The 23,577-nt window shown below is 33.0% G+C and overlaps 2 protein-coding genes across 3 annotated transcripts; one reads left to right on the top strand and one right to left on the bottom strand.

The window, feature by feature from the left end:
* Positions 1–560: 560 nt before the first annotated feature.
* Positions 561–1,749, top strand: LOC141480816 (protein mono-ADP-ribosyltransferase PARP11-like). Its single transcript, XM_074171369.1, has 2 exons — positions 561–687; positions 760–1,749. The coding sequence occupies exon 2, from the start codon at positions 777–779 to the stop codon at positions 1,659–1,661; it is 885 nt and encodes a 294-aa protein (XP_074027470.1). The 5' UTR covers positions 561–687; positions 760–776; the 3' UTR covers positions 1,662–1,749.
* Positions 1,750–4,518: 2,769 nt separating this feature from the next.
* Rbpn-5 (Rab GTPase-binding effector protein rabaptin-5) lies at positions 4,519–22,328 on the bottom strand. 2 transcript variants are annotated; one of them, XM_074171367.1, is made up of 13 exons: positions 22,155–22,328; positions 21,987–22,091; positions 21,699–21,881; positions 20,131–20,267; positions 19,413–19,526; positions 15,487–15,621; positions 15,144–15,425; positions 10,687–10,832; positions 10,536–10,629; positions 9,460–9,647; positions 9,165–9,300; positions 8,998–9,114; positions 4,519–4,875 (listed from the first exon to the last, which is right to left on the bottom strand). In XM_074171367.1, exons 1-13 carry the CDS (start codon positions 22,198–22,200, stop codon positions 4,603–4,605), a joined length of 1,956 nt encoding a protein of 651 aa, XP_074027468.1. In that variant the 5' UTR covers positions 22,201–22,328; the 3' UTR covers positions 4,519–4,602. The 2 variants fall into 2 exon arrangements, with proteins under 2 accessions (XP_074027468.1, XP_074027469.1); XM_074171368.1 differs by lacking the exons at positions 20,131–20,267; positions 21,699–21,881; positions 21,987–22,091; positions 22,155–22,328 and adding an exon at positions 19,616–19,757.
* Positions 22,329–23,577: the final 1,249 nt, after the last annotated feature.

Here is a 23,577-nt window from a genome sequence, read left to right as displayed (position 1 = left end):
CATACAGGGCTTAAATATACGTATGCACAGATGTCATTTTACCGATGAGGGCGCTACTATGTGTTATTAATGGTGACATCAAACGGTAACCACCTGTTCCGAAGAGCTGTGTTTTGGGGTTTGCTGTGTTCAGAATTGATTGATTGTGAATTTGTAATCATAGTGTATTGTTCTGATCTTGTAATCTATTTTAATTCGTAACGATTATAAAAAAACAACTGAGAATACTTTGTTTTATCTTGTCACTTGGTTCTAAGATTTCCGATAGTTGTATCCGCGTGATGATCTTCCCTACTTTTGAAATATTTCTTTCGGAGCATTTTCACACAGCATCTTTATTTCTAAGGTTGTGAAAAAGATGTCAGGTGAATACTTTGTTTTCACTGATTACATTTTTGTTGGATAATTTATTACAAACAAGATTTGCAATGTTAGAGAGTAGCAGTAATAAATCAGCTAAAAATTTCTAAGATTAGCCATTATTATCATCATTTAACATCACTGTATGTGCTTCATATAGTTTTATATAATTTCCTGGAGAGTGAAAGAATTAACCAGAAAACAATATGTATTTTTTTAACGATTGGCTACTCTTAATTTATTTGGATACTATATGCTGTCAAGTATGTGGGAATCACACGTAACATATATATGTCACAGTAGAATTTTTACTGTGTGTTATATTAGGTAATCAGCGACTATATTTTTTCTGATACTTAATTTGTCAATTTATATACTTTAGACTAGTACTTTTAACAGTTCGAACAAGGAATAAAATGGGACTGGGTCAATCAAAAAGTGAAGTAGAGAGGGAAAGGCAACTAAAATATGAGAATGACCAGCGGAGGGCACGCCTTCTTCGACTTGTTTATGAAAGAGAACAAGAAAAAGCATATATTGAAGCATGCAGACAACTACAATTGAGAAAACTGAACGAACGTGAAAATGAGCTTTGTCGGGGGATACAGTCTCTGAGTTTAAAAGATGATGAAAAAAAAGAAATTTGCATTAGGAAACTATCCAAAAATCATCTTATGATACAGAACCTTCTTCAAAGTATTGGCTGTGAATCATGGATGAACAAAGTCAATGATATGGCATATAAATTGGAAACTTTGGATAACCTTTCTGAATTTCAAAATCAGAAACGACACTTTATGCAGACTAATAAACGTTGCTTCAAATTAACATCCATCCAAAAAGTGTACAATCCATATCTGCTCTTACAGTATAAACTTAAAGAGCAAGAATGTAGGTCTAAAGTAAGGCCTGTTCAAACCCAAATGCTGTTTCATGGAACCAAGAAAGGGAACATTGAAGGAATTTGTGAAAACAATTTCGATTGGCGATTGAGTGGTTCATCTACTGGACATAAGTTTGGAAAAGGAGTCTCTTTCTCACCATTTTCTAATTATGCCACTCACTATGGAGATAAGTCTTTTGAGAAAATCATGTTTGTAGCTAAAGTTCAAGTGGGACAATGTTGTTTGGGGGATGGTAATTCGGAGATTCCAGATGGGTCAGCAGACACCACTATGAATCAGAAAGGAACTGTGTATGTGAAGTATGAAGATAATTCATATTATCCGGCTTACGTGATACACTACGAAGGATTTGATCCCCAAAAAATTAATAGGAAATATAACAGAACAATGTACTGAAGGAAACTGAATCAACTAATTTCATTGTTGAATATAATGTAAAATGATTGATTTTATATTATACGAATAAAGGTACTTAAATGGTGTAGTTTGGACGATTAATTCAAGAAAACAAGTTGAAAAGACGATACACTGTTACCAGTCAAACCATTCTTGATGTGAAATTTTTTCTTCGATTACTTTGGCGTTTTGCATATGAAGTTCTTGTCACATGGTCGTACAGTCAATAAAGAGTATTATTTTGAAGTTAGCCGCTTGTGAGTAGCAATACGAAGAAAATGTTCGGTGTTTCGAAAAACAATTCATGGCTTGTGTATCAAGATAATACACCTGCTCACTCGTCATTGCAATATGTAGTGTTGAAAAAGTCAGATGATGTTAACTTTGTTTTCGAAGAGATTTTGTGCTCCTGGGACCTTAGCAGATATTCTTCTGTTGGTCTGGCCGATATATTGCTGACTGCAGTCGCTGCATACAATATTTTAGACCCTATATAAATTACTAATAACATACATTATTATTATTATTCGAATGAAGTCTTAATAATAATAACTAATTTAATTTCTATTGATAGCTGTGAACTTTTTTTAAACTCTTGCATGTGCAGTATAAAAAACTTTTATTCTAGTTGAATGTATTACATTTTCCACATGTTAGTTGAATGAGGATTAATAAATGAAACAAATTCCCAAATCCTTATTTGCAATTATTGCAATGTTAGAGTCAAATGTTATTTTGTTTCATTTAATTGAAAATAACATCATTTTGCAATTATTAAGGAAAGTTTGCTTCTCCCACATCAGTTATTCAATTTCGTCAAGTCTGGCTATGGTAGTTTACAGCCTGCAACAGTTTTTACTACCTTAAATAACTCTAGATCATCAGCGAAAAGAGACCTACACAAATATCTAACAAAATTTCATTTATATAAATTGAATTGATGCAAGATTGCTTCCCTGCAGAGTTCTATTGGTTGCTATGAATGCAGTGAATTTTTGACCTCTATATTCAACAATTAATGGGCGCTGACATAAGATTCAAAAAATTTAACCAAATCACTGTTAAAGCCAATATGTTTCATATGTCTTTCAGTGGCCTTTGAAAAGTATGTGTTGGTTAGACTTGTGAATTGCGTAAATGGCATTGAGGTTCGTGATTGGTACTATTGGAAGTATTCAAGTTTGATTTGAGGAGAATTATACACAGAATTTTCAAAGACCTTCACCATACCTGAACAAGTGTCGGTAGTTAGCTTCTCAGCCCTTCTTGAAAGTCTTCATGTTGGGAAAAAATTGTCAGTTTCAAGAGACATGTTAAATATTGTAATTAGTGGAGCAGTTAGGATGTGCGTGTACATCTACATCTTTTATTAGGAAGAAAGAAATATCAAAGTACCGCTTCGTCTTGCCTTTTAATTGATTTTGTGCGTTGTAAAACATCATTATATTAAGCTCTTTTTCTGATATATGTGAGTAATTGTCTACTAACTACATCGGCCTGTTGAAAAACTTTCTCGAGACTTTACTCGCGTTGCAAATACTGAATAATAATTACTACCTACTGTTACTGATAAATGCAAATAGCTATAAACTTTAAAACAAGAAATGAATTATATTTCATTAAAAAACTAACAAAGACGTCCATTCAAACATTTCAAACTTGAGTTCAAGAATAGAACTTTCAAATATAATGTGTTATCAAACCTCTCTAGCCATTTGAAACTGTGGGGATGCCACTCATGCTAACTTTTACATGATTAAATTGAGAAATATAAAAACATGCACACTAGGTATCCTGCTGGAAATAAAACTAACTTGTCAAGACGCGATTTCTATAATTTCTTCAACATTTTATTTTGTTGGGCCTCTTGCACATTATGTACCAAATAACAAGTAAATGAATCTGCAAAACACATCAATGATACAACTTTCATGAAAAACTTGTCTACAACTGCGATGTGACAACAGAGGCAGTTCTCTATCCTTTCTCACAGCATGTAATATACTACTTCATTCAATTTCTAGGTATCCGGAATTTTCCATCAGTGATGAGCGTGGTTTCATTGCTAGACAATAATGACCTGATTGATGTGCAATTCAGTGCAGGTACACAAACTCCATAATGTTAATTCACTTCTGGTTTCAACTGAAAGTGTCTGTATTTATGAATTTCTATAGTCTTTTCATACACTCTTGGATAGTGATTTTGAGTTCTGCGAAGTATTTGTGTCTCTTCGATTATGCTACAGCTGATTTGTTGGTATGCCCGAAGCGACAATTTCTCATGCATTCGGAAGAAACACAACGTGAAACCAATAAATATTCAGGCTAACGAAAAAACTATCAAAGTCGGTGGCCAGTTATGGGCTCCAAAGAGCCTTCAGAAACTCCATGAAGAGAAGTCTGAGTACCTTTCTGAATAAAAGAAAAATATCACCTCTGGCATACCGCCCAATCAGTTGTAGTTGAAAATGCACTTGAAGAGGTACTCAGGTTATCACGCTCGAAGAGACCCAAGTACCTACTTGACAGACTTCAGAATTACTATCCAAAAGATATAGAAAGTCATATACCCAGAGACAATTCCAATTGAACGAAAGAAGGAATTAGCATAAATACAGTTTGGCTACCTGCACTGAATTGCACATGAATCAGGTAATTTAATGTAACCAATAGGAACGACGCCACCACCGATGGAATGAAACTAGGCATTAATTGTGGAACCTGGAAAATAGCTTTGACAGATTTACCTGCCGTGTAAGTTCACATCTTTGATGAGAGAATTTCCAATTCCACTATTTAGAGTAATATAATCAAGTTGGTAACTTTTAATTTCCACATTTCGAACAAAAATACAATTGAAAATTTCGGAATGAATTTATTCACATTTTAAAATTTAAAGACGGTAACAATCGAATACAGCTACTAGGTGACTAAGAATTTCACGTCATTGGAGGAGCTTCACTGAAATAAGGGGCAGAAGATTTGACTAGTAGGGTATGACAAACATCACAAACTTTAGAAGGGCGGCTATTAGGCCCTGATAGAACAGTGTGCGACAAACAAGGTTGACAAAATATTTGACCGCAATGTCTACAGTGTTGTTTTCGCTTTGCCGTTGAAAAGCTTGAATGGCAAGTTGGACATTTCTCAACATCCTCTTCGTGTTGCCATCGCACTTGATTATCTGACTCTCGAATTTTTTCTAATTGTACCTACAATAAGAAAAAGTGAAAATAATATATTACCAATGTTCAAACTAACGTGTGTCATTTTTCAAAGTAACATTAACATTCTTTAACTATGTCCAAGATGAGGATGTCTATCCCAGGGCACGCAGTAATACACAGAGCAATGATTAAATGAGGTTGGAGTTACCCAATTCAATACCTTATATTTTACCATTGAGAAATTTGAATAAATCCTGTCAAGCAAAACAGAAAATATTACAAATTAGTTTATATTTCGTCCTTTGTTTATTTAAGGATTTTTTTTGAGAAATATGAAAAAATAGCACACACCATTTGTAAAAAGTAGCCCTTATATCGTTAGTTCTTTTGAAAACATTTATTGAAATTCACAAAGGATCCATTTATCTTACATGCAGGTTTTTAGGCATTATTTTCACCAACTTCAACTCCATTATCTCTAGTTTAAAAAACAATACTTCTGCTGGCCCTGATAAAGTACCTGTTTATTTAATAAAAAAATGTCACCAATACATTCTTGATCCCCTATGTCACATATTCAACCAATGTTTTGTAAATTCCAAATAATTTCAAAGAAGCCATCACAACGCCTATTTTCAAATCCGGAAACAAAAAACTTGTAACAAACTATAGACCTATATCAGTAATTAATAACTTTGCGAAACTTTTTAGAGACTTTTAAATTTTCTGGAAAACATCAGATTCTATCACCTTGCCAATATGGATTCAGAGAAAACTAAAAACGCCGTTTTTCACTTGGTGAATAAAATACTGAATAAAGCTAACGAAGAGAAAAAATGTCTAGTCAGTTTTTATATTAGTTGGTCTGAGGCATTTTGAATAAATGTATCACATAACGATGACCAATTTTCTCCATTTTCACAAATTCACGGAAAACATTCGCTATTGATGACTGCCAAACAAATACTAAATAACGGAGCGTCTTTGAACTTGAAACATAAGCTTTACATATTGTGTTCTTTCTAATACAGCGATAGTTCTCAAACAACTACCGCCATCTCAGGGTCAGGCCAGGTAATTTTATTGACTTGTAAATATATATGTTGCATTGTATACTAAATCCAATAATGATTGAGAGTAGAAGCCCAGTTGACAGCAAATCGGGGGCGTGCTTATTAATTTTTGAGAGGATTAAGAATGAAAGAAAAATTCTTAGTACAATTAGTTAAAATATTCATACACATTTTTTATTTATTTCATTAAAACTTTGCAATATCGTAATTTACCTAATCGTTGTAGTCATTAGGTGGGCCTTATGAAAACGGAGTAATAATCGTGGTAATTATAGTAGATACCAAATAAATTAACAATATTAATAAAAAAACACAATATATATATATATATATATATATATATATATATATATATATATATATATATATATATATATATATATATATATATAACTTTTTTTCACTATTGGGTTGCAGCAATTGATAAGTGAACTCTTTATAACTATTCTCAAGCTTTCGAGTAACTTAAACTAATCGTCAGGGGTACTAGAAAATACAAATTAGCCTAATCTTCAACCTCAGATTCGTCACTGTTGCTACCGCTATCATCAAAGTGAATTATGATTAGTTCAATATTGTGTTCAATACGGTTGTCTACGTCCCACATTTTTGCTCTTCTTTTGAAACATGCTGCATGCATTTCTTCCAGTCTTCTGCAGAAACAGTTCGAATAGCTTCTTGTAGGTGATGTTGCACGTCCACTAATTTAAATGTTCTGTTTTCTCGTGCCACATATCCTTTTACTTGCGCCCAGATTAATTCTATTGGGTTTAAGTCGCAGTGGTATGGTGGTAACCTTAAAACTGTAATTCCACGACTTAACGTCATTTCATCCACTGCGAATTTTTTATATTTGTCTGTGTGTAATTTTGTTAGCTGAAGTAGTTCTGCCTTTAAACTATCTTTGTTATATTGGATGTTCTTATTAATTAACCATTCTTGAATTGCTGCTTTTTTCCATGATTGTTTCGGTAATGGTTCTAAATGTCGACTATGGTATGGGGCATTGTCCATGACGATGACAGACCCAGGTTCCACAAGTTGAATGATGCGTTCAAACCATTTTTCAAACACCTCCGCATTCATCTCTTCATTATAGTCGCCTGTTTTCTTAGATTTAAATATTAATTCACCATTTGGTAAAAATCCACTGTCGCTTCCTATATGCGTAACTATCAGACGACTACCTTTTCCAGATGGCTGTTTTAACCCAACTGACAAACCTTCATTAAAGGCTTGTCGTGCACTTGTTATATTACCATCCTGTCATACTTTTTTGACCGTATGTCCTTGGTTAACCCATGTCTCGTCCATGAAGTACAATTTTTTTTTGAGCTTCCAAAATTCGTCAATTTTTCTTAGATAGTTTCTTCTCCATGCTATTATTTCTTGACGTTCAATGAGAATGCTTTTCCTGTCAACTTTTCCGTACGTAAATTTCATTTCGTGTACATGTTTCCTAAAAGTTTCTTTACCCATTTTTGGGACCAATTTATGATCGCTAAGTGCCTCCAGAACTGTTTGTAGTGTGGGCAGCTCATTTCTGAAAAAGAAACTGTGAATAGTTCTGCGTATACTGGTTTTGGCTTCTTCATCAACTGTGATTTTTTTTCGTCCATTACTAGTTTTTGGCGTTTGTACGTCCCCATGAATTTCTGCTTCTCTTAGTATTTTGTAAATCGATGATTTTGGTACACCGGTATAATCAGAGCACATATCAACTAATTTATCTTTTGTAATTGTGGAACTTAATGATGTAGAAATGCCCGGTTGGTTATTCGGAGGTACACACGTACAATTACAGCACATATGCACAAAGTCATCTCTTGGTGGCTGATGATCTCTTTCAAGACAGTGAAATACTCGCAGTACAATTTGTTTTTCTCTTACTGACCGAGACTCCGACCGTTTTACCTTTTTCGACGTGGAAGGCCCGACCATGTCTCCCATTTTTTGAGTAGTTTGAGAACGGTGTAGAAATATAATTATGTAACGCTTAAACACTTATTAGCACTATTATTTTCACCAATTGTTATCACAACACGTCGATTGCTGACTAACTTAACTGTAAAACGTACAATTCACGCTGTATAATTCACAAACCAATGATACGCTCATGGCTGCAAGTACATTAGTGAGGATTGCAACGATGAGATGGAAGTTACAGTAAAGTGACAAAGACAGAAATATCGTTGCGTATAGCGTTGCCACTAGTTGTAATAAATATCTAACACTATACAGAGAATAATGAATTTTAACTGATCAGTAATCAGGAAATGTATAAGTATTACTCATTACAAGCTCATTACTGATTTTTGTCATAAATAATACCTTTTAATCGTACTACTATTGTGTATTATCTATAATTTGCCACAACCTACAACTCTAATGCTTACTATATTTTGATTCTGCTATAAACTGGTAACGTAAAATTTAGATATGACAATGCGCTTTACTCTCAATCATTATTGGTTTTACTATAGCTGAATATATAACATATATGTAAACAAAACAGATAATGCAACAAAGGGGCAACTCGTCATGCCTTATGCAAATGTTACCTGAACAAATACATGACAGATGAGGCTACAATGTTTATCGGATACTTGGAAGAAAAGGACATCAGATGGCCCTCGAGAACAAAAACTCAAAAAGAAGAAGAATACGATAACGGAAGAGAAATTTGATATTCTTCAGTGATAACTTTGTAAATGTGGTTGTTCTTCATTGTACCGAGTTTATTGTGAACTACATAAACGATTTACCATCTATTTGTCCCCAAATATATACTGGTAGTAACACAAAACACTTGGAATTTGTATCAAAAGAGTAGAAGAGTATTCAGCTGCACTTCTTGAAAGAGGTGGAAGTCAAAACCTCTATTGCAATTTTAGAACAAAGTTTTTCAAAAGATAGTGACAAAGGTGCCATTCAAAACAGTTCATTGTATACCTTTTCATAAATCACTCTGATGATTGTAACCACACAGATCTCACACAGTGTTTAATGTTATCGTTTAAATAATGGATAGCTGTGTTGTGAGAACCTTTTTTTTTTAATTCAGTATTGGCTTGAATTCATTTGTACCACTAACCTGCAAACTCTGTGACAATCTGACAAAATCCTTTTGAACAGTCTCCGTCGTATCTAATTCCTGTTGAAGAGAAATCACCCTGGTCCTCAACTCTTTGTTTTGCTTCTCCAGTGATGTCTGAAATGACTTTTTAACTTACTCCTCATTTTTTCAATATTATAACTTACGATTGTTTCTGTGAATTCATCGATTCTATCTTGTTGTTCCTTGATCTTTTCTTGATTCAAAGATTCAGAACTAACCAGTTTTTCTTGATTTGAATGGATCTGTTTTCTTTCCTTCATCAATTGATCTATTTGTTTTCTGAAAGAGAATAACAAGCTCTGGCTATAAATAAAAATAATTTGAGATTCAATTCCGAAATGTCCAAAAAATTGAACAAACTAAGTGAATTGAGTATGGAAGTTTTCAAATTGGTTTCAAAACCAGAGATATTGTAATTGAAAAAAAATCGTGTCTTACTTCAAGCCTCTTATTTCCAGCTCTAGTGTATCTTCTATACCCTTTCGTTCATGCTGATCATTAGTTATTCTGTCCTTTAAAAACATTATCTCGCACTGAAGTGTACTGGCTGCTTCTTCTGCCGCTTCTTTGCCAATCTTTGCAATTATCAGTTCTTGATGATTTTTTAATATTACCTCATGAAGTTCCTTAAAAAGTATGGAAAATGCAAGGAATGTACAAATTTCAGAACAACTTTCCAAATTATTGCAATAATGGATTGAATATAATAAAAACCTATTGGGGCGTCCATAAATTACGTGAGGCGTTTAGGAGGCGGCTGTCAAGCCAAATCTCACCCATTCTGAAGTAATATTTATCCGCGAGAGACAGTGTAAAGTTGCGACAAAATAGTTTCAGGTATGAAATGTTTTTTCACTGAAATATGGATAAACAATTTGAAGCAGACAGAATATTGATCACTGTTATGTGATGCCACAAAGTAACACAGTATCTCAAATACTTGCATCGAACCAGTTGTAAGGAAAAATAATTAAGCAAATTATGATTTTCCCAGTATAAATCAAACGCATAGATTCAAGTATTAACACTTAAAATATTCACTTTGAAAAATCTCATGTGAGATCAAGAGAAGAAAGAGGGGTTAGAAACAAATCTCAAGACATCTCACCAAGGGGGTAAGAGGGTCGAAAAATCGCCAAAAGCGCCTCACATAACTAATAACGCTCCTCCATGAATTATTATTTTAGAAAGATATGAACTTAGAAACGAATTGGACATCATTTTATGGAAAAATATATATAAAATACAAAATAAAATTTATCTAAAAGAAATAGTACATTATTATTATTAAAAAAATCTGTTAATATCTATTGTCTGATCTTTTGAAAACCATTTTATGATCTCATACCATTTCAGGATATTTACTTATAGGTTAGTTCTACTCCCACTATCAAGTCTTGCCTTGTTGGGTGGTATGTATTTATTTACTACTGAATGTCTTCTTCCTATTATATTTTTAATGTTTATTTGTGGTAAATAAATATTATTATTATTATTATCTCATTTTCACATACCTCAACAGTATTAGGGAGATCTATAACTTCACTCTGTAGTTCCTGGGAATGTACAGTATATTTTCCCACTAAGTTATCATTTTCTTTCTGCAGCCTGAAAGGAAATGAAAATAATGCAACAATAACAACATAGATGAAACAGAACGATTACTTTTTGAGTTCTTGTTGAATTGTTTCTCTATCGTGGGTTAACTTCTCTAAACTCGTCTTCATTTCAGAACATGTTCGATTAAAAAACTGTCGCAGCTCCTTTAAATCCATCTCCATACACTCTGTTGCCCTCGTTAGTTCTGCAACCTTGAAATATTTTAAATGGAAAATTGTTCGTTGATGAAACGTATAAAACACCATCACAACATACCACATAAAATTAATAATCTTCGGGTAGTTGATACAAGGGTTGCCTTTTATGTTTCGGGATTTGACAATCCTAGTGTTGCAATCTGGGAACTGACAGCTCTATCGTAAAGTTGGACATTTTTGAGCTTATACATACTAAGAACGTTTTGACATACGCGCGCTATTTGTGTTTTTTACAGTAACTTAAAAGATTCATCTCGGCCCAAAAATGGAATTAAATCGTGAACATTTCCATGCGATTATTTTTTACAACTTTTGACGTAGATCAACACGGCAACAGTGCATGGATGAACTTAATTCAATTTTTGGCGATGAAGCTCCATCAAGGACCAGTGTATATCGATGGTATGATAATTTCAATCGTAGTCGTAGTTTACTCTGAGACGAATTTGGTGAAGGTCGTCCAAAATCAGTTGTTGTTCCGAAAACCATTGTTGCTGTGCGCGAACTGATACGGCAAGATCGTCATGTGACCTATCATGAGATTGAGACAACCTTAGGCATTAGTGGGACCAGCATGCATTCAATATTGCAAAAAAAATTGTTCGCGTCGGATCCCACACAATTTGTCAATCGCTCAAAAAAAGGCTCGTGTCGATTGGTCGAAGGAAATACTCAAAAAATACGATCGCGGTGCTTCGAAACACGTCTATGACATCGTGACAGGTGAAAAATCGTGAATTTACGCGTATGAGTCGGAAAGTAAACAGCAGTCGACTGTATGGGTGTTTCAAGATGAGCCAAATCCAACAAAAGTTGGAAGCACGAAGCACTTCCAAGCAAATGTCACCTGTTTTTTTCGGAAAAACTGGACATGTCGCAACCGTACCACTAGAACAACGCAGAACAGTCAATTCTGAGTGGTACATAACCATTTGTTTGCCAGTTGTCTTCCAAGAAATCAGAAAAACCAACCGCCGAAGACGGATCACTCTTCACCACGACAATGCGAGCTCTCACACATCGGCTCAAACAACTGCAATTTTGAGCACCCAAAACATCTATTTGATGAGTCATCCGCCGTATAGTCCTGACTTGGCATTGAATGACTTCTTTTTATTCCCGCACGTAAAAAACAAACTGAGAGGTCAACGTTTTTCGCCACCTGAAGAAGCGGTTGCTGCATTATTTTATGCAATTATTTTATTGATAGCGAACAAGAAATTGTGAACACCATTGATCAATCTGATTCACTTCATGAGAACAATGTTATATCGATTAACAACTTCTTCGAGAAATTCGAAGTGTTGGAGTTAGCAGATCTGTCTAAATTGATCAATGGAGTGGAAATGAAATACAACAGTGAAATACTTAACTGCAAACTTATTAAAAAAAGTTTGGTGTTATAGGACATGCATTGTTGCATTTTAAAAATACATTTTTGAGCACTGGCAGATTCCCGAAGGAGCTCAAGACCAGTGTCCTTGTGCCAATTAAAAAAGTCCCTAACACAAATAAATCCTGGGAATTTAGACCAATCAACACTTTGCCTTGTATTGAAAAAATATTAGAACTCGCAGTTTATAATCAACTCATTGAATATCTAGAAAATAATGATATTTTACTTAAATATCAGTCAGGTTTCAGAAAACATCATTCATGTGATTCTGCATTACAAGTCACAATATCAAAATGGAAAGAATCAATAGATAAGGGACATTATATCATAGCCGTATTTTTAGATCTTAAAAGAGCTTTTGAGACAATTGATCGTCACATATTACTAAATAAACTGCAAAGTATTGGTGTCAGGGAAACTGTTTTGTTATGGCTAACTGATTATTTATCACAACGCAAACAGGTAACCAAAATAAAGGATTCAGTGTCATCATCTCGCGATGTCATTTTCGGGGTACCTCAGGGGAGTGTTTTGGGACCTATATTATTTTTAATCTACCTGAATGATATAGATACCACCCATGGTTGTGATTTCATGAACCTTTTTGCAGACGACACTTTGTTATCAATTTCAGGAGATAATATAGAAACAGTAGCTGATCAAACGAATAATGAACTAAGAAATGTTTTCAAGTACATGAATAGCAATAAATTAAAACTCAACACCTCCAAAACAAAATATATGATCTTATCAACTGGTTATAAGCTAGCACTCATCAACAATCTCAACATAAGATTACAAATTGCAGGTGATGTAATAGAGTTCGTAAGTGAATTCAAATACTTGGATTTCATGGTGGATACTCGTTTATCTCTTCATGCTCATTTTGATTATATATATAGAAAAATTACTAAAAAAATATATTTTTTCTCAAGAATTTCATGTCAGCTTTCAATGTACTCAAAAATGACATTATATAATTGTATAATCCAACCCCATTTTGATTATTGTTCTAGTCTGTTATACTCATTTGACCAAAATAAGGTATCGGCTTTACAAAAGTTAGAGAATCGTGGAATGAGGATTATTTTACAAGTGAATAGGTATTCTAGTATATCAAACATGTTAAGTACATTGCAGTGGCTGTCTGTTTCCCAGAGACGAGTTAGCAATGATATTCATTTTCAAACTAACACATAACTTGCTTTCAACTTATTTTGAAGAATTCTGTATATATAAATCTCAAATCCATAACCACTTAAGAAGAGCGAGTAGCTCCCAAAAATTCCACCTTCCTCGAACTAATTTGACTAGTACGATGAACTCTTTATTTTATAAAGGTTTGAATGAGTATAACAAACTCCCACTTTCGTTGAAAGATTCAATAAATGTTTTCCAATTCAAAAAAACACTCATGAACTATATAAAATATCATACTTGATTTTCTTTTTTCTGTTAAAAATGTTATGCCAAAAGATGTCACTGAAACTGTATTTCTGGCATATTTTCAAGAACTGGTAAGGAATTTTCTATGTTTTTCGGTAGATTTGGTAGTAATTGTGTTTATTCGTTTCAGTCAGAAACGTATAGTCCGAATTCTTTATGGACTAAATGGTCAATGCTAAAATCGATGGTGACTATACATGAGAAACGAGATATCACCAAGTTCAATGAACTACAGGCTTTTTTGAAACGGAAGAGTAAGAGTTATAAGCCGAAAAAGTCTGCTGTTTTATCTCCTAAAGATGTTATCAGATTCCTAAAGGACGCTCCTAATGATATTCAAGATTCCTAAAGGACGCTCCTAATGATATTCATTTATTGCATAAGGTAATTTTTTTCTTATTTTCTTTTTTGTGTGTATTTATTTCCTTTTTTTTGTTATAGGTTGTTTTGATTATGGGTTATTTTGGAGGATGCAGAAGTCAGGAACTTTTGAATATGAAGATATCGGATATAGAGGACCGGGATTCCGTTATGGTAGTGAACGTACCGGAAAGTAAAACTGGTGTATCGAAGAAATTTACAGTTGTGGATGAAAAAGAGTTCTCCGCTTTGCCTTTATTAAGACTTTATATGTCTTTGCGTCCTAAAGGTATTGAACGATTTTATTTGAGCTTCCGACAAAATAAATGTACATCTCAGCCAATTGGAAAAAACATGTTTGGGAAAATCCCCAGCAAAATCGCAATGTATTTAGGATTGCCAAACTCATCTTCCTATACGGGACATTGCCTTCGTCGCACTTCTGCTACTGCTCTAGCCAATGCAGGAGCAACTATGACTAACTTAAAAAGACACGGAGGTTGGAAAAGTTCCACGGTGGCGGAGGGGTATTTGGAGGATAGCATCGAATTGAGAAATAAAACGGCGCGTATGTTGTCTAATTTGTCATGAGAAGAGGCAGGTACCTCGACTGTAGTGAACAGAAGCTCCAGCCATACAAAAGAAGAAATTGTTTCCAGTGGCGGAAGTAATTTTCAGGGAACATTTCAAAATTGTACATTTATTATTTGTAATGACGTGAATAAATAAAATATGGTTCAGTTTTCATTTCTTTTTATTTTTACTTGTGAAAGGTAGAGGGAATTATAAAATCTATAATGTCCCAAGGGAGTTATGACCCTCTTTATTGATAGCGTAACTATGACGATATAAGCTTATAATATCCCGGTCAGAAATAAAATATTATTATTATTCAAAATGCATGTTTTGGAGATACCTCAATCAGAGTGGCAAAAGCGCTTCGACAATTGGTTCAAACGCATGCAAAAGTGTATACATCTTCATGGGGAATATTTTGAAAAACAAAGTGATTTTCGATGATTATTATTTGTTTTTGTTCTCTAATCCCAAAATATAAAAGGCAACCCTCGTAGAGGTGTAGCTGGCAGTTTCTTAAAACTCACCTGTTGTTTATGTTCCTCTTTCTTTTCATTCCATTTCTCCTCCATGTCCTTCCTGAAACCGATTTCTTTCAACAATTCCTCCTTGTGTCTCTCAGCAGCCTTTTCTGCAGCTGTAACCTCTGCTTTCAAATCACTATTTTTTTTCTGTTCCTTGACCAACTCGGCCTCATAGTTGCTACACATATCGCATATTGAAAGTTTCTGGGACTCAAATGACGTATTAGTTGATGTTGTTGCATTTAAGTTGACATGTTGAGACGACTGATCAACAGTTTCATTTGTCTGTAAAATAGTAAACTGCAGAATCCAACTAGCTCTATATGGTTTGTGATTATTGTCCTACCTCATCTTGGCGATGACCGCACTCTTTACATTTCTGTAGTTGAAAATCTGTTGCTCTCAGTTTTTCTTTGAGCGCCTTTATTTGGTCCGCCAATGGTTCAACAAGGGAACGTAACACCACTGCATCCTCCTCAGTCTGAAATAACCGCTTTCTGAAATCTAATCTAATCTTATTTCAATCTCTTATTTAGCCTTTGGTATTCCACACACTATTTGACGAGTAGTTATTGAAAAAAACAAAAGTTAGTTGACAAATTGGTTTAGAGTTTCGCGGCTGAGGTTTTCAGTGTCACTGTTTTTCGAGTTTGCGGCTTTCAAACTCGAAAAACAGTGACACCAAAAATTAATTGACAGTATTTGGTCGTTTCAAAAGTTTTGTACGTTTTTGATCGTCTTTTTTGAACTGTAAAATCTTAGCTAATACTCATTAATTTTAACCAAAATAGACGCCATTCGATGAAGTCGACGAAGGCCGTGCTTGACAAGAACGTAGTCGGTTGGTGAAGGTCTGGAGAGTATGGTGGTTGAGGCAGAACTTCGACGCTCAATACGTTTAATATTTGGAAGGTACATTTCAACTTTGCTTCTACTCCTTATGCTACTCGCAATAGCAATTATACCTTTACGACTTCCCATCCCAACTTCGAATTTAATCAAGGATTCCATATACTATAATGGTGGTAAGTTGTTCAATCATTTACCATTAGAAATGAGATCTGCAAATCTAAGCAACATTCATTTCAAAAAGGCCGTGAAGAACCGATAATATAAGTGCAGATATAAAAAAAAAATAAGTGGTGCGATTTTAATCTGCTGTCTTTCAATATTTCCAAAACAAATTTAATATCATTCCGCTGCTTTATTGACAGCATTCCTTTACCAACACAGGACGCGGACAGGATAACTGAAAACAGACCTAGAACTGAATTTTTGGGGGTAATAATTGACAATAAATTCAAATTCACTCATTTAAGGTATAGAATTCCTTTCCGGGGAGTATTTTGCAAAACTCAAATGCAGACGGTGTTCATTATTCAGAAAATGGCTATAGATAGATAGATAGATTTTTATTTAATCACGTTATGAATATACATTTGTGACAAGTCATAGAAAATTGATACAAATTAGTGTGCAAATAGAGAGAACAATATAAAAGCATCATTAAATATAAGATTCATGTGTAATGCCAAAAGTCGAGACTACTGCAAACACCTATTTGAATTACATAAAATCTTGACAGTTTTTGGAATCTTTATTTTAGAAGCAGTATGTTTAATTAACAAACATAAATTGATATTTAGCGGTTACTCTAATTATTATGCCCTTCGTCAATCTAACGATCTAAGATTATCCATACCAGCCTCTACTCTAGTCAAATACTTTATATATCATAATGGTCTCAAGATGTTTAATCATTTGCCTGACCATATTAAAATTTTAGAGGATAACTGTGTATTTCAAAAATCAGTAAAAGACTTATTATGTGGTAGACCCTATTATGATTTAGAAGAGTTCTATGAGGACAGCTTTCTCTAATTTATTTTATCAACTGTATTTTGTATTAAACAAAGTATGGTATACTGCATTTGAACATTTTAAACTTTTTTGGTATTTCTTATTGTATGATATCTTTAATCAATTTTATATGTGTTTGAGTACTTTAACATTATTTGTACCCTATATATGTATGTGTGATGAAAATTTGCAGCTTTATTAATTTGTCGAGCTATTTCTGCAGCACTTAACGACATTATTGTTTTCAAATTGTTTTTATAATAATATAAACTTTGTAAACATCAGCGAACAGGAAATCTTGATTGCAGCACGTGAAGTAAAAAATAAGTTCACTTCTGGTCCTGATAAGATACCATCCAACCTTTTTGATAAAAGATTGCATCGGTGTATTGGTCTATCCGTTACTGATACTTTTCAATCTTGCAGTTAAAAATAATTATTATCCTGAATTATGGAAGATATCACGAGTTTGTCCCATTTCAAGTCTGGAAATCCTTCTGATATTTAGAATTATCATCCTATCTCAATCTTATCGAACTTTGCTAAACTTCTCAAAATTGTCATCTATAATCGGGTACATTCCTCAGTTTGTAATATCATATTTCCGCAACAACATGGATTTATGTCAAAATTGTCAAACAGATCAATCAAAATGTTAGTGGTGTCTTAGATAATCGAGGTCAAGTTGATGTGATATATACTGATTTTGCTAAAGCATTTGATCGACTTGATCACATGATCCTTCTACAAAAACTCCACCAATTTGCTTTCCATAATTCAACAGTACTTTTCATAAAATCCTACTTATTTCAACGCAAACAGTTTGTATCTTATATCAGCTATGATTCTTTTTATTACAATCCTTCATCTGGAGTACCTCAGGGGTCGAGTGTGAAGTTAACAAACTATATCTCAATGCATCCAAATGTAAAGTAGTGTCTTATAGTATGAAAATGTCAGTCATCGAGTAGAAACCATTTCACTGTCACGAAGTAACTCAGATATATTTTGATCAAAATTTGTCTTTTTCCAACCACATTAGATCGAAAGTAGGTGAAGCATTGAGAGTTTGTGGCTTTATAGTTCGCAATTGTAGATCTTTTTCAAACATATCTGCTCTATTTACTCTTTATGTAGCCTACGTAAGGTCAAAATTAGAATATGATGTGTTCTATGGTCTCCATTCTACAATTGCTATAATACATTAATTGAAAAAGTTCAACGTCGTTTCCTAAAGTTTATTTACTTCAAATCTCATGGTATTCTCATACAGGTATTCCATATGAATCTCTTACCATGACGTTCAATATTGAAAGTCTTGAATTACGCATTTATTTTATTTTATTATAATTTTGTTATACATTTTCTCAAATTGTAACTTTGTAATTATAAGGATCTACATTAATTGTTAACATACTTAGTTGACACTGTAAATGGTTTTTAAATGATGGGTAATAAAGGCTATTATCATTATTATCATAGAGTAATGAGCTGAAAAGAGGTAAAAAAACTGAAATATGGAAAAAAATTAACAGCATCAATGTATAAACCACGACACAGTAGAATAAATATTTATTGAGATATGGAGCTCGAAATGCACGTGACTTTAAAATGAACAAAACTTTTGAAACAACTAATACTAAGAATCAATTCAAAATTCAAAATAAATTTTTCACATGACATGAATCTAACGAAAAAACTCTTCACACGAGCTCTTTTTTGGGCTTGAACAGTTTTATGAATAAAAAATTGAAAAAATGTACTTCTTCACCGAATTATTTTATCCTCCGTACATCATAATTTCCTCCGTTTTTTATACAAATCAACTCTCTCCTTACAGTTTGAAATTTTGCTGCAATCAAATTGAAGTTTCTATTTTTTTTCTGATTGATTTGGCTGTTACATGAACATGTTTCGCTAACACACTAGCTTTATCAAGTAATTTATGAAAAAAAAAAATGAAGTTGCTATTACGTGGTTGAACTTTTGGAATGTCTCTATTCTCAGCTGGTTAGAGCAATTTACATAAATATCCAAGATGTTTGAGTGGTTTTAATGAATCCCTTGACCGATGTTATATACTGCCCAAGGTAATTGGTGAGGCATTAGGAACTGTGCATATATCTGTTTGTTGCAATCTGTTTTTCCGTTAACCAGCTGTCAAAAGTCGAAACTTTTGTGAATTAGGTATTAACGAGGTCTTACCCTTTCGTGATTCTATCAGAAGCTATGCATTCGTTTACATTGAATTTATGAAAATTCTGTATAAACATAATACTACTAAAAACAGTTAACAAAATTGTATGTTCAACTCAAATAATTTTCATATTCGTGAATTGACATTTTTCAATACATCCCTAGCATAATTTAGTTCATGTAAGTAATCTATCTACATGGTAGACTGAAACAAACCTTCTTGGAACTATCATCCACACTTTCTTGAGAAGAGAAAGAATCTGCACCAAGCTTTTTCAATCCTTTTGTTAGAACATTCAATACCTGACTTGAAGCTAAACTACTATGATCCTGAAAAATAGAAAACAAACTTTGTGTGATAACATTCATTAGATATATTCTGATTTTAAAATTTGTTATATAATAATTTCAAGTACTACCATATTTCCAGCTTTGAAATGTATATCGATATTGATGACCATCACAATACATGCAAATTTGATTTCCAACCTCAAATTATCCATATGGAAACCTTTGCAGATGTTTATTATTTTTACTGCCACGTTTTTTATTGACATTGGTTTTTCTGAACTTTTTACTGAAGAATATTTTTTATGCAAAGTAAAAGTAATAATACTTGGTATATTAGTGTAGAGATGAATCTAAACCAAATTTTAAATCGTAAAAATAGTGACTCATGTAAATATAATTCACATTGGACCAAAAGAAACACTACCTTAATAATATTCTTCACTTACCATCTCTATTATATTATTCTAATTACAATTATTGAGGTAATATTATTGTGGAAGTGATTCTGGAAAAATTATCAATATTTTAATTCATTTTCCTATGAAATATATACTACATTCCTGTGACTAGATAAGAATTCTAATTAGTTGCCTTTCATTTGAATATTTGCAAACAACAGCGATAATAATGTTCAAATACTGACCTGTGATATGTGATGTGTTTGGTTTTTCTCTCGTTTCAAATCTATAATTTCTTTTTGCAACTGCTGTATGTAAGTTTCTAATTTTGTTAGTTCTGTATCATAAAGAGTCCTTGTAGAACTTGATTCTGCCTCACTTTCTAAAAATTATACAATTATTTGAAGCACAAAAAAATGGGCTTCTAGTATGATTTTTCAAAATGATATAAAACACAAAAAATGACGAACAGTAAGAATGTTATGTTTCGAGAAAACACATGTATGAAGTTTCATATGCAACCTATTTTTCTCTCCAGACCAGCCAAATTATGTTACATATAAAATTGATGATAGCAAATGAAGAAGGAAAGTAATAATTACATGTATTAATTTGTGCTATAATGATAAAGTAGATTTTTGAGTAGTCTTCATATTCCAAAATCCCAAGGACTGAGAACAAGTTGTGAATAAAATCAGTAAGATTGGAATTTATTAAAAAAGTAGTTTTAAACAATGCTTTTTGAAAATTATTTCAACAAGTAAAATTGTCAAAATTAAAGTGAACACCATGCAAAGTTTAAAACAATTTGTAATGATTACAATTGCAAGTTATATTGATTTTATATACCTCTTCAATCAAGACAATCTGCTAGAATATAATATAGAAAAATGCACAAAACAGATTTTCATCTCATAACTGGAGACATCAATATTAATGATTGAATAGTTGCTTTGGGTGCCAATGGTAAGTTTTACATCATCTCTATATTGATAGATTGAAGAGGTGAAGAAAGTTCATCAACCAAGTTGAGAGAAGAAAACGTAATTATGGTTATTTGAAAAATAAGACGGACATATTAAGCTTTTTTCAGAAACAATGCCAAAATAGAATACCAAGAAAAATTGAAAGAATAATAGGAATTCTTTTTACCTCTTGCCCATTCTCATTAAGTTTATTCACAACCCACACTGTTAATAATTCTAGATTCACAAAAGTCATTCAAAGAAATGGGTCAACTTTAATGCGTTTGCATATATAACCTAAAATAATGTCAGTGTGATCACAATTCACATGTACCTCTCAATGTACATCATTACATTGCAGAATACGCAACACTGTACCATCACATGAACAGTGATATTAACAGTATCCAACCTTTTTTTTTAATCGTAAATGAAATTGAGCAAGCCATATTGGTATACAGATTTGCATGAAATTTCTACACAAATGAGTAGCTACACCAGTGTCTAAGCTTGTAATGAGCTAATGAGCTTTTGGTGGAATAAGGAAAAAATATTTGATATGAAAAAGTAGTTCCATTGATTCATTGTGCAGGAAATAAATAGAACCATAGCAAGCTTAAAACTGAAAAAACACTGATTTTGTTAAAAAAAAGCATATTTCTAGTACTGTAGTAACAATTTACCTAATTATTGAGAAATCAATATTCAGTTATATGTTATGTTATATATATTCAATATTTAACATGTATTTCAAAACATTTTTATTGGACCTTTTTTATACCACACTCACTGATCAAAACTAATCAATATGAATCTGAATTCACAGAAAGTATCAAGAAAGTAGTTACCATGTATTAATCTTTGTAATGTTGCTATTTCTTCTTCAGCTTTGCGTTTTTCTACCTCAAAATTTGATTCTAGAGTAATACTATCAACAACTAACTGGCTTTTACAATCATCCAGTTCATTTTTCAATTTAGCAACCTGTTTATGCAGCTGTTTATTTTCTTCAGTTTTTCTAGACAACTCGGCTGAAATATAATAGTTTAGAACATTTGAATAGACATTTCACAAAGATTTATTACATCAAGTGAATGTTACTAATGAGAAAAAGGATGATACTATTGTATACCAACCTTCTTTTTGCAGAAATAGATCTTTCAACTTTGCTCTTTGTATGTTGAACTCTTCTTGAATTTTCTCTTTTTCTGAGACCAACTCTCGTATCTGCACTTGGAAATCTAAACAAAAAGCAGAAACGTTATTTGTCAACATATCTGATATACTCAAAACAACCAATTTACCTTTTTCGCTATCTGATTCATTTTGGGAGACTGTCTGCTGATCCATTTGATGTGTCTTATAAGTCCTCAATGGGTCATATTTAGTTTATTTGGAAAGGTCTACATTCAAAAGCACAATAATCATTATGAACCGATATTGTAATAATCTGATATCTGATGTAAAAAATTATTCATTCTTCTTTCTTCTTCGTGAAGTGGCCTGAGCTACTGGTGCCGTCCTGCCAAAAGGTTTACTGCTTGTTCAAGAGCCAAGTAAGGTCACAGTAAAGTTAATCTGAGCAACAGTTCATCCTCACTTGGCGAAACATTCTGAAATCTAGTCTATAATATAGATTTTTTTGCATGAATACTCTTGAGCCGTCCCATTTGCCCAACAACTACTTTCCAGGCCAATACCACGAATAACATTGAAATGTATCCCACAGACATTTATGCAAGATACCTCACAGCAGCAGAACCACGCTAAAATCGATCGAGTAGATTACATACAGACCAGTATTGAGGTATTCCCGACCCAAATGCATTGAGCCAGGGACTCGTTCAGTTTCAACGCGGCTCGACTGCATGTATGAAACCTTCGTCTAAGAGAAATATTGTCAACTAGTAACAGCTCCATCTCGCGAACAAAGCTCCAAACGGGAAAGAAACATCCCACCAATACCATAGTATATACTCTTGAAATATTCATCTTTATCAGTTTACCTACACAGTAATTTCTGGTGAATGCCTTCCGAAAAACAACTACTTCCCAGATTAATAATGGTGTTCTTGTTTATTCTTATTATTTAATTCAGTTCGTATTATAGGTTACATTGCATCTAAACAAAGAGAATTATATTTACTATGATAATAAGAAATATATTATTTAGATTCGACTTTCACTTCGCTTCCCATCATATAATAATATACCTATAGAATTTTTTTCTTTTGCTTGAGTTTACATTATATTCACATTTTTATTAGGCGTGGATTTTTTAAAAGTAGATTTGAAACCAGTTATTGGATTTTCGCTAAAGAATGGGTTAAGCAATTACATTGGCTTTCTGCATACCTGACAAGTTTTATTTAAATAACTAAACAAGATTGAAGAAACCTGAATCGGAGTCAGGAAAATATGTGTTCATTCCTTACCCAATTATCTATCTATCCTTAATTCCTCGTAATTCTTAGACGTGGCTTCGTATTTTAAAAATAATCAATCAATAATAATTCACTTTCTTTATTGAGTGCCAATAAAGAGTTGGCAATAAATAACTTGAAAAAAAAGCATTAAGTGTTGAGTAGGTATATTTTATTCATTAGTCAAATTAGCTTATTCAAAGATGTTTAATGAGCCTTTTTGGTCAATCAACAGAAACCAAATGTGTTTCAAATCAACCACTGAATGAGTTTACTGCTGAAAGCGCATGATACATCGCTGAAT

Source organism: Leptinotarsa decemlineata, unplaced genomic scaffold (assembly GCF_025532065.1).
Source record: "Leptinotarsa decemlineata unplaced genomic scaffold, Ldec_3_MD MMD2_tig00000010_RagTag_RagTag, whole genome shotgun sequence".
NCBI classification, from domain to species: domain Eukaryota; kingdom Metazoa; phylum Arthropoda; class Insecta; order Coleoptera; family Chrysomelidae; genus Leptinotarsa; species Leptinotarsa decemlineata.
Note: the sequence above shows the minus strand (reverse complement) of the source record. Positions and strands in the feature narration are given on the sequence as shown.

Excerpts from the sequence above, each read along its gene's own strand:
- LOC141480816 (XM_074171369.1), top strand. The coding sequence starts at position 777 with ATGGGACTGGGTCAATCAAAAAGTGAAGTAGAGAGGGAAAGGCAACTA.
- Rbpn-5 (XM_074171367.1), bottom strand. The coding sequence starts at position 22,200 with ATGGATCAGCAGACAGTCTCCCAAAATGAATCAGATAGCGAAAAAG. Across the intron at positions 21,882-21,986 it reads TCTATTTCTGCAAAAAGAAG|CCGAGTTGTCTAGAAAAACT; the intron begins GTTGGTATACAA and ends ATTATATTTCAG. Across the intron at positions 4,876-8,997 it reads GATTGTCACAGAGTTTGCAG|GTACAATTAGAAAAAATTCG; the intron begins GTTAGTGGTACA and ends TTCTTATTGTAG.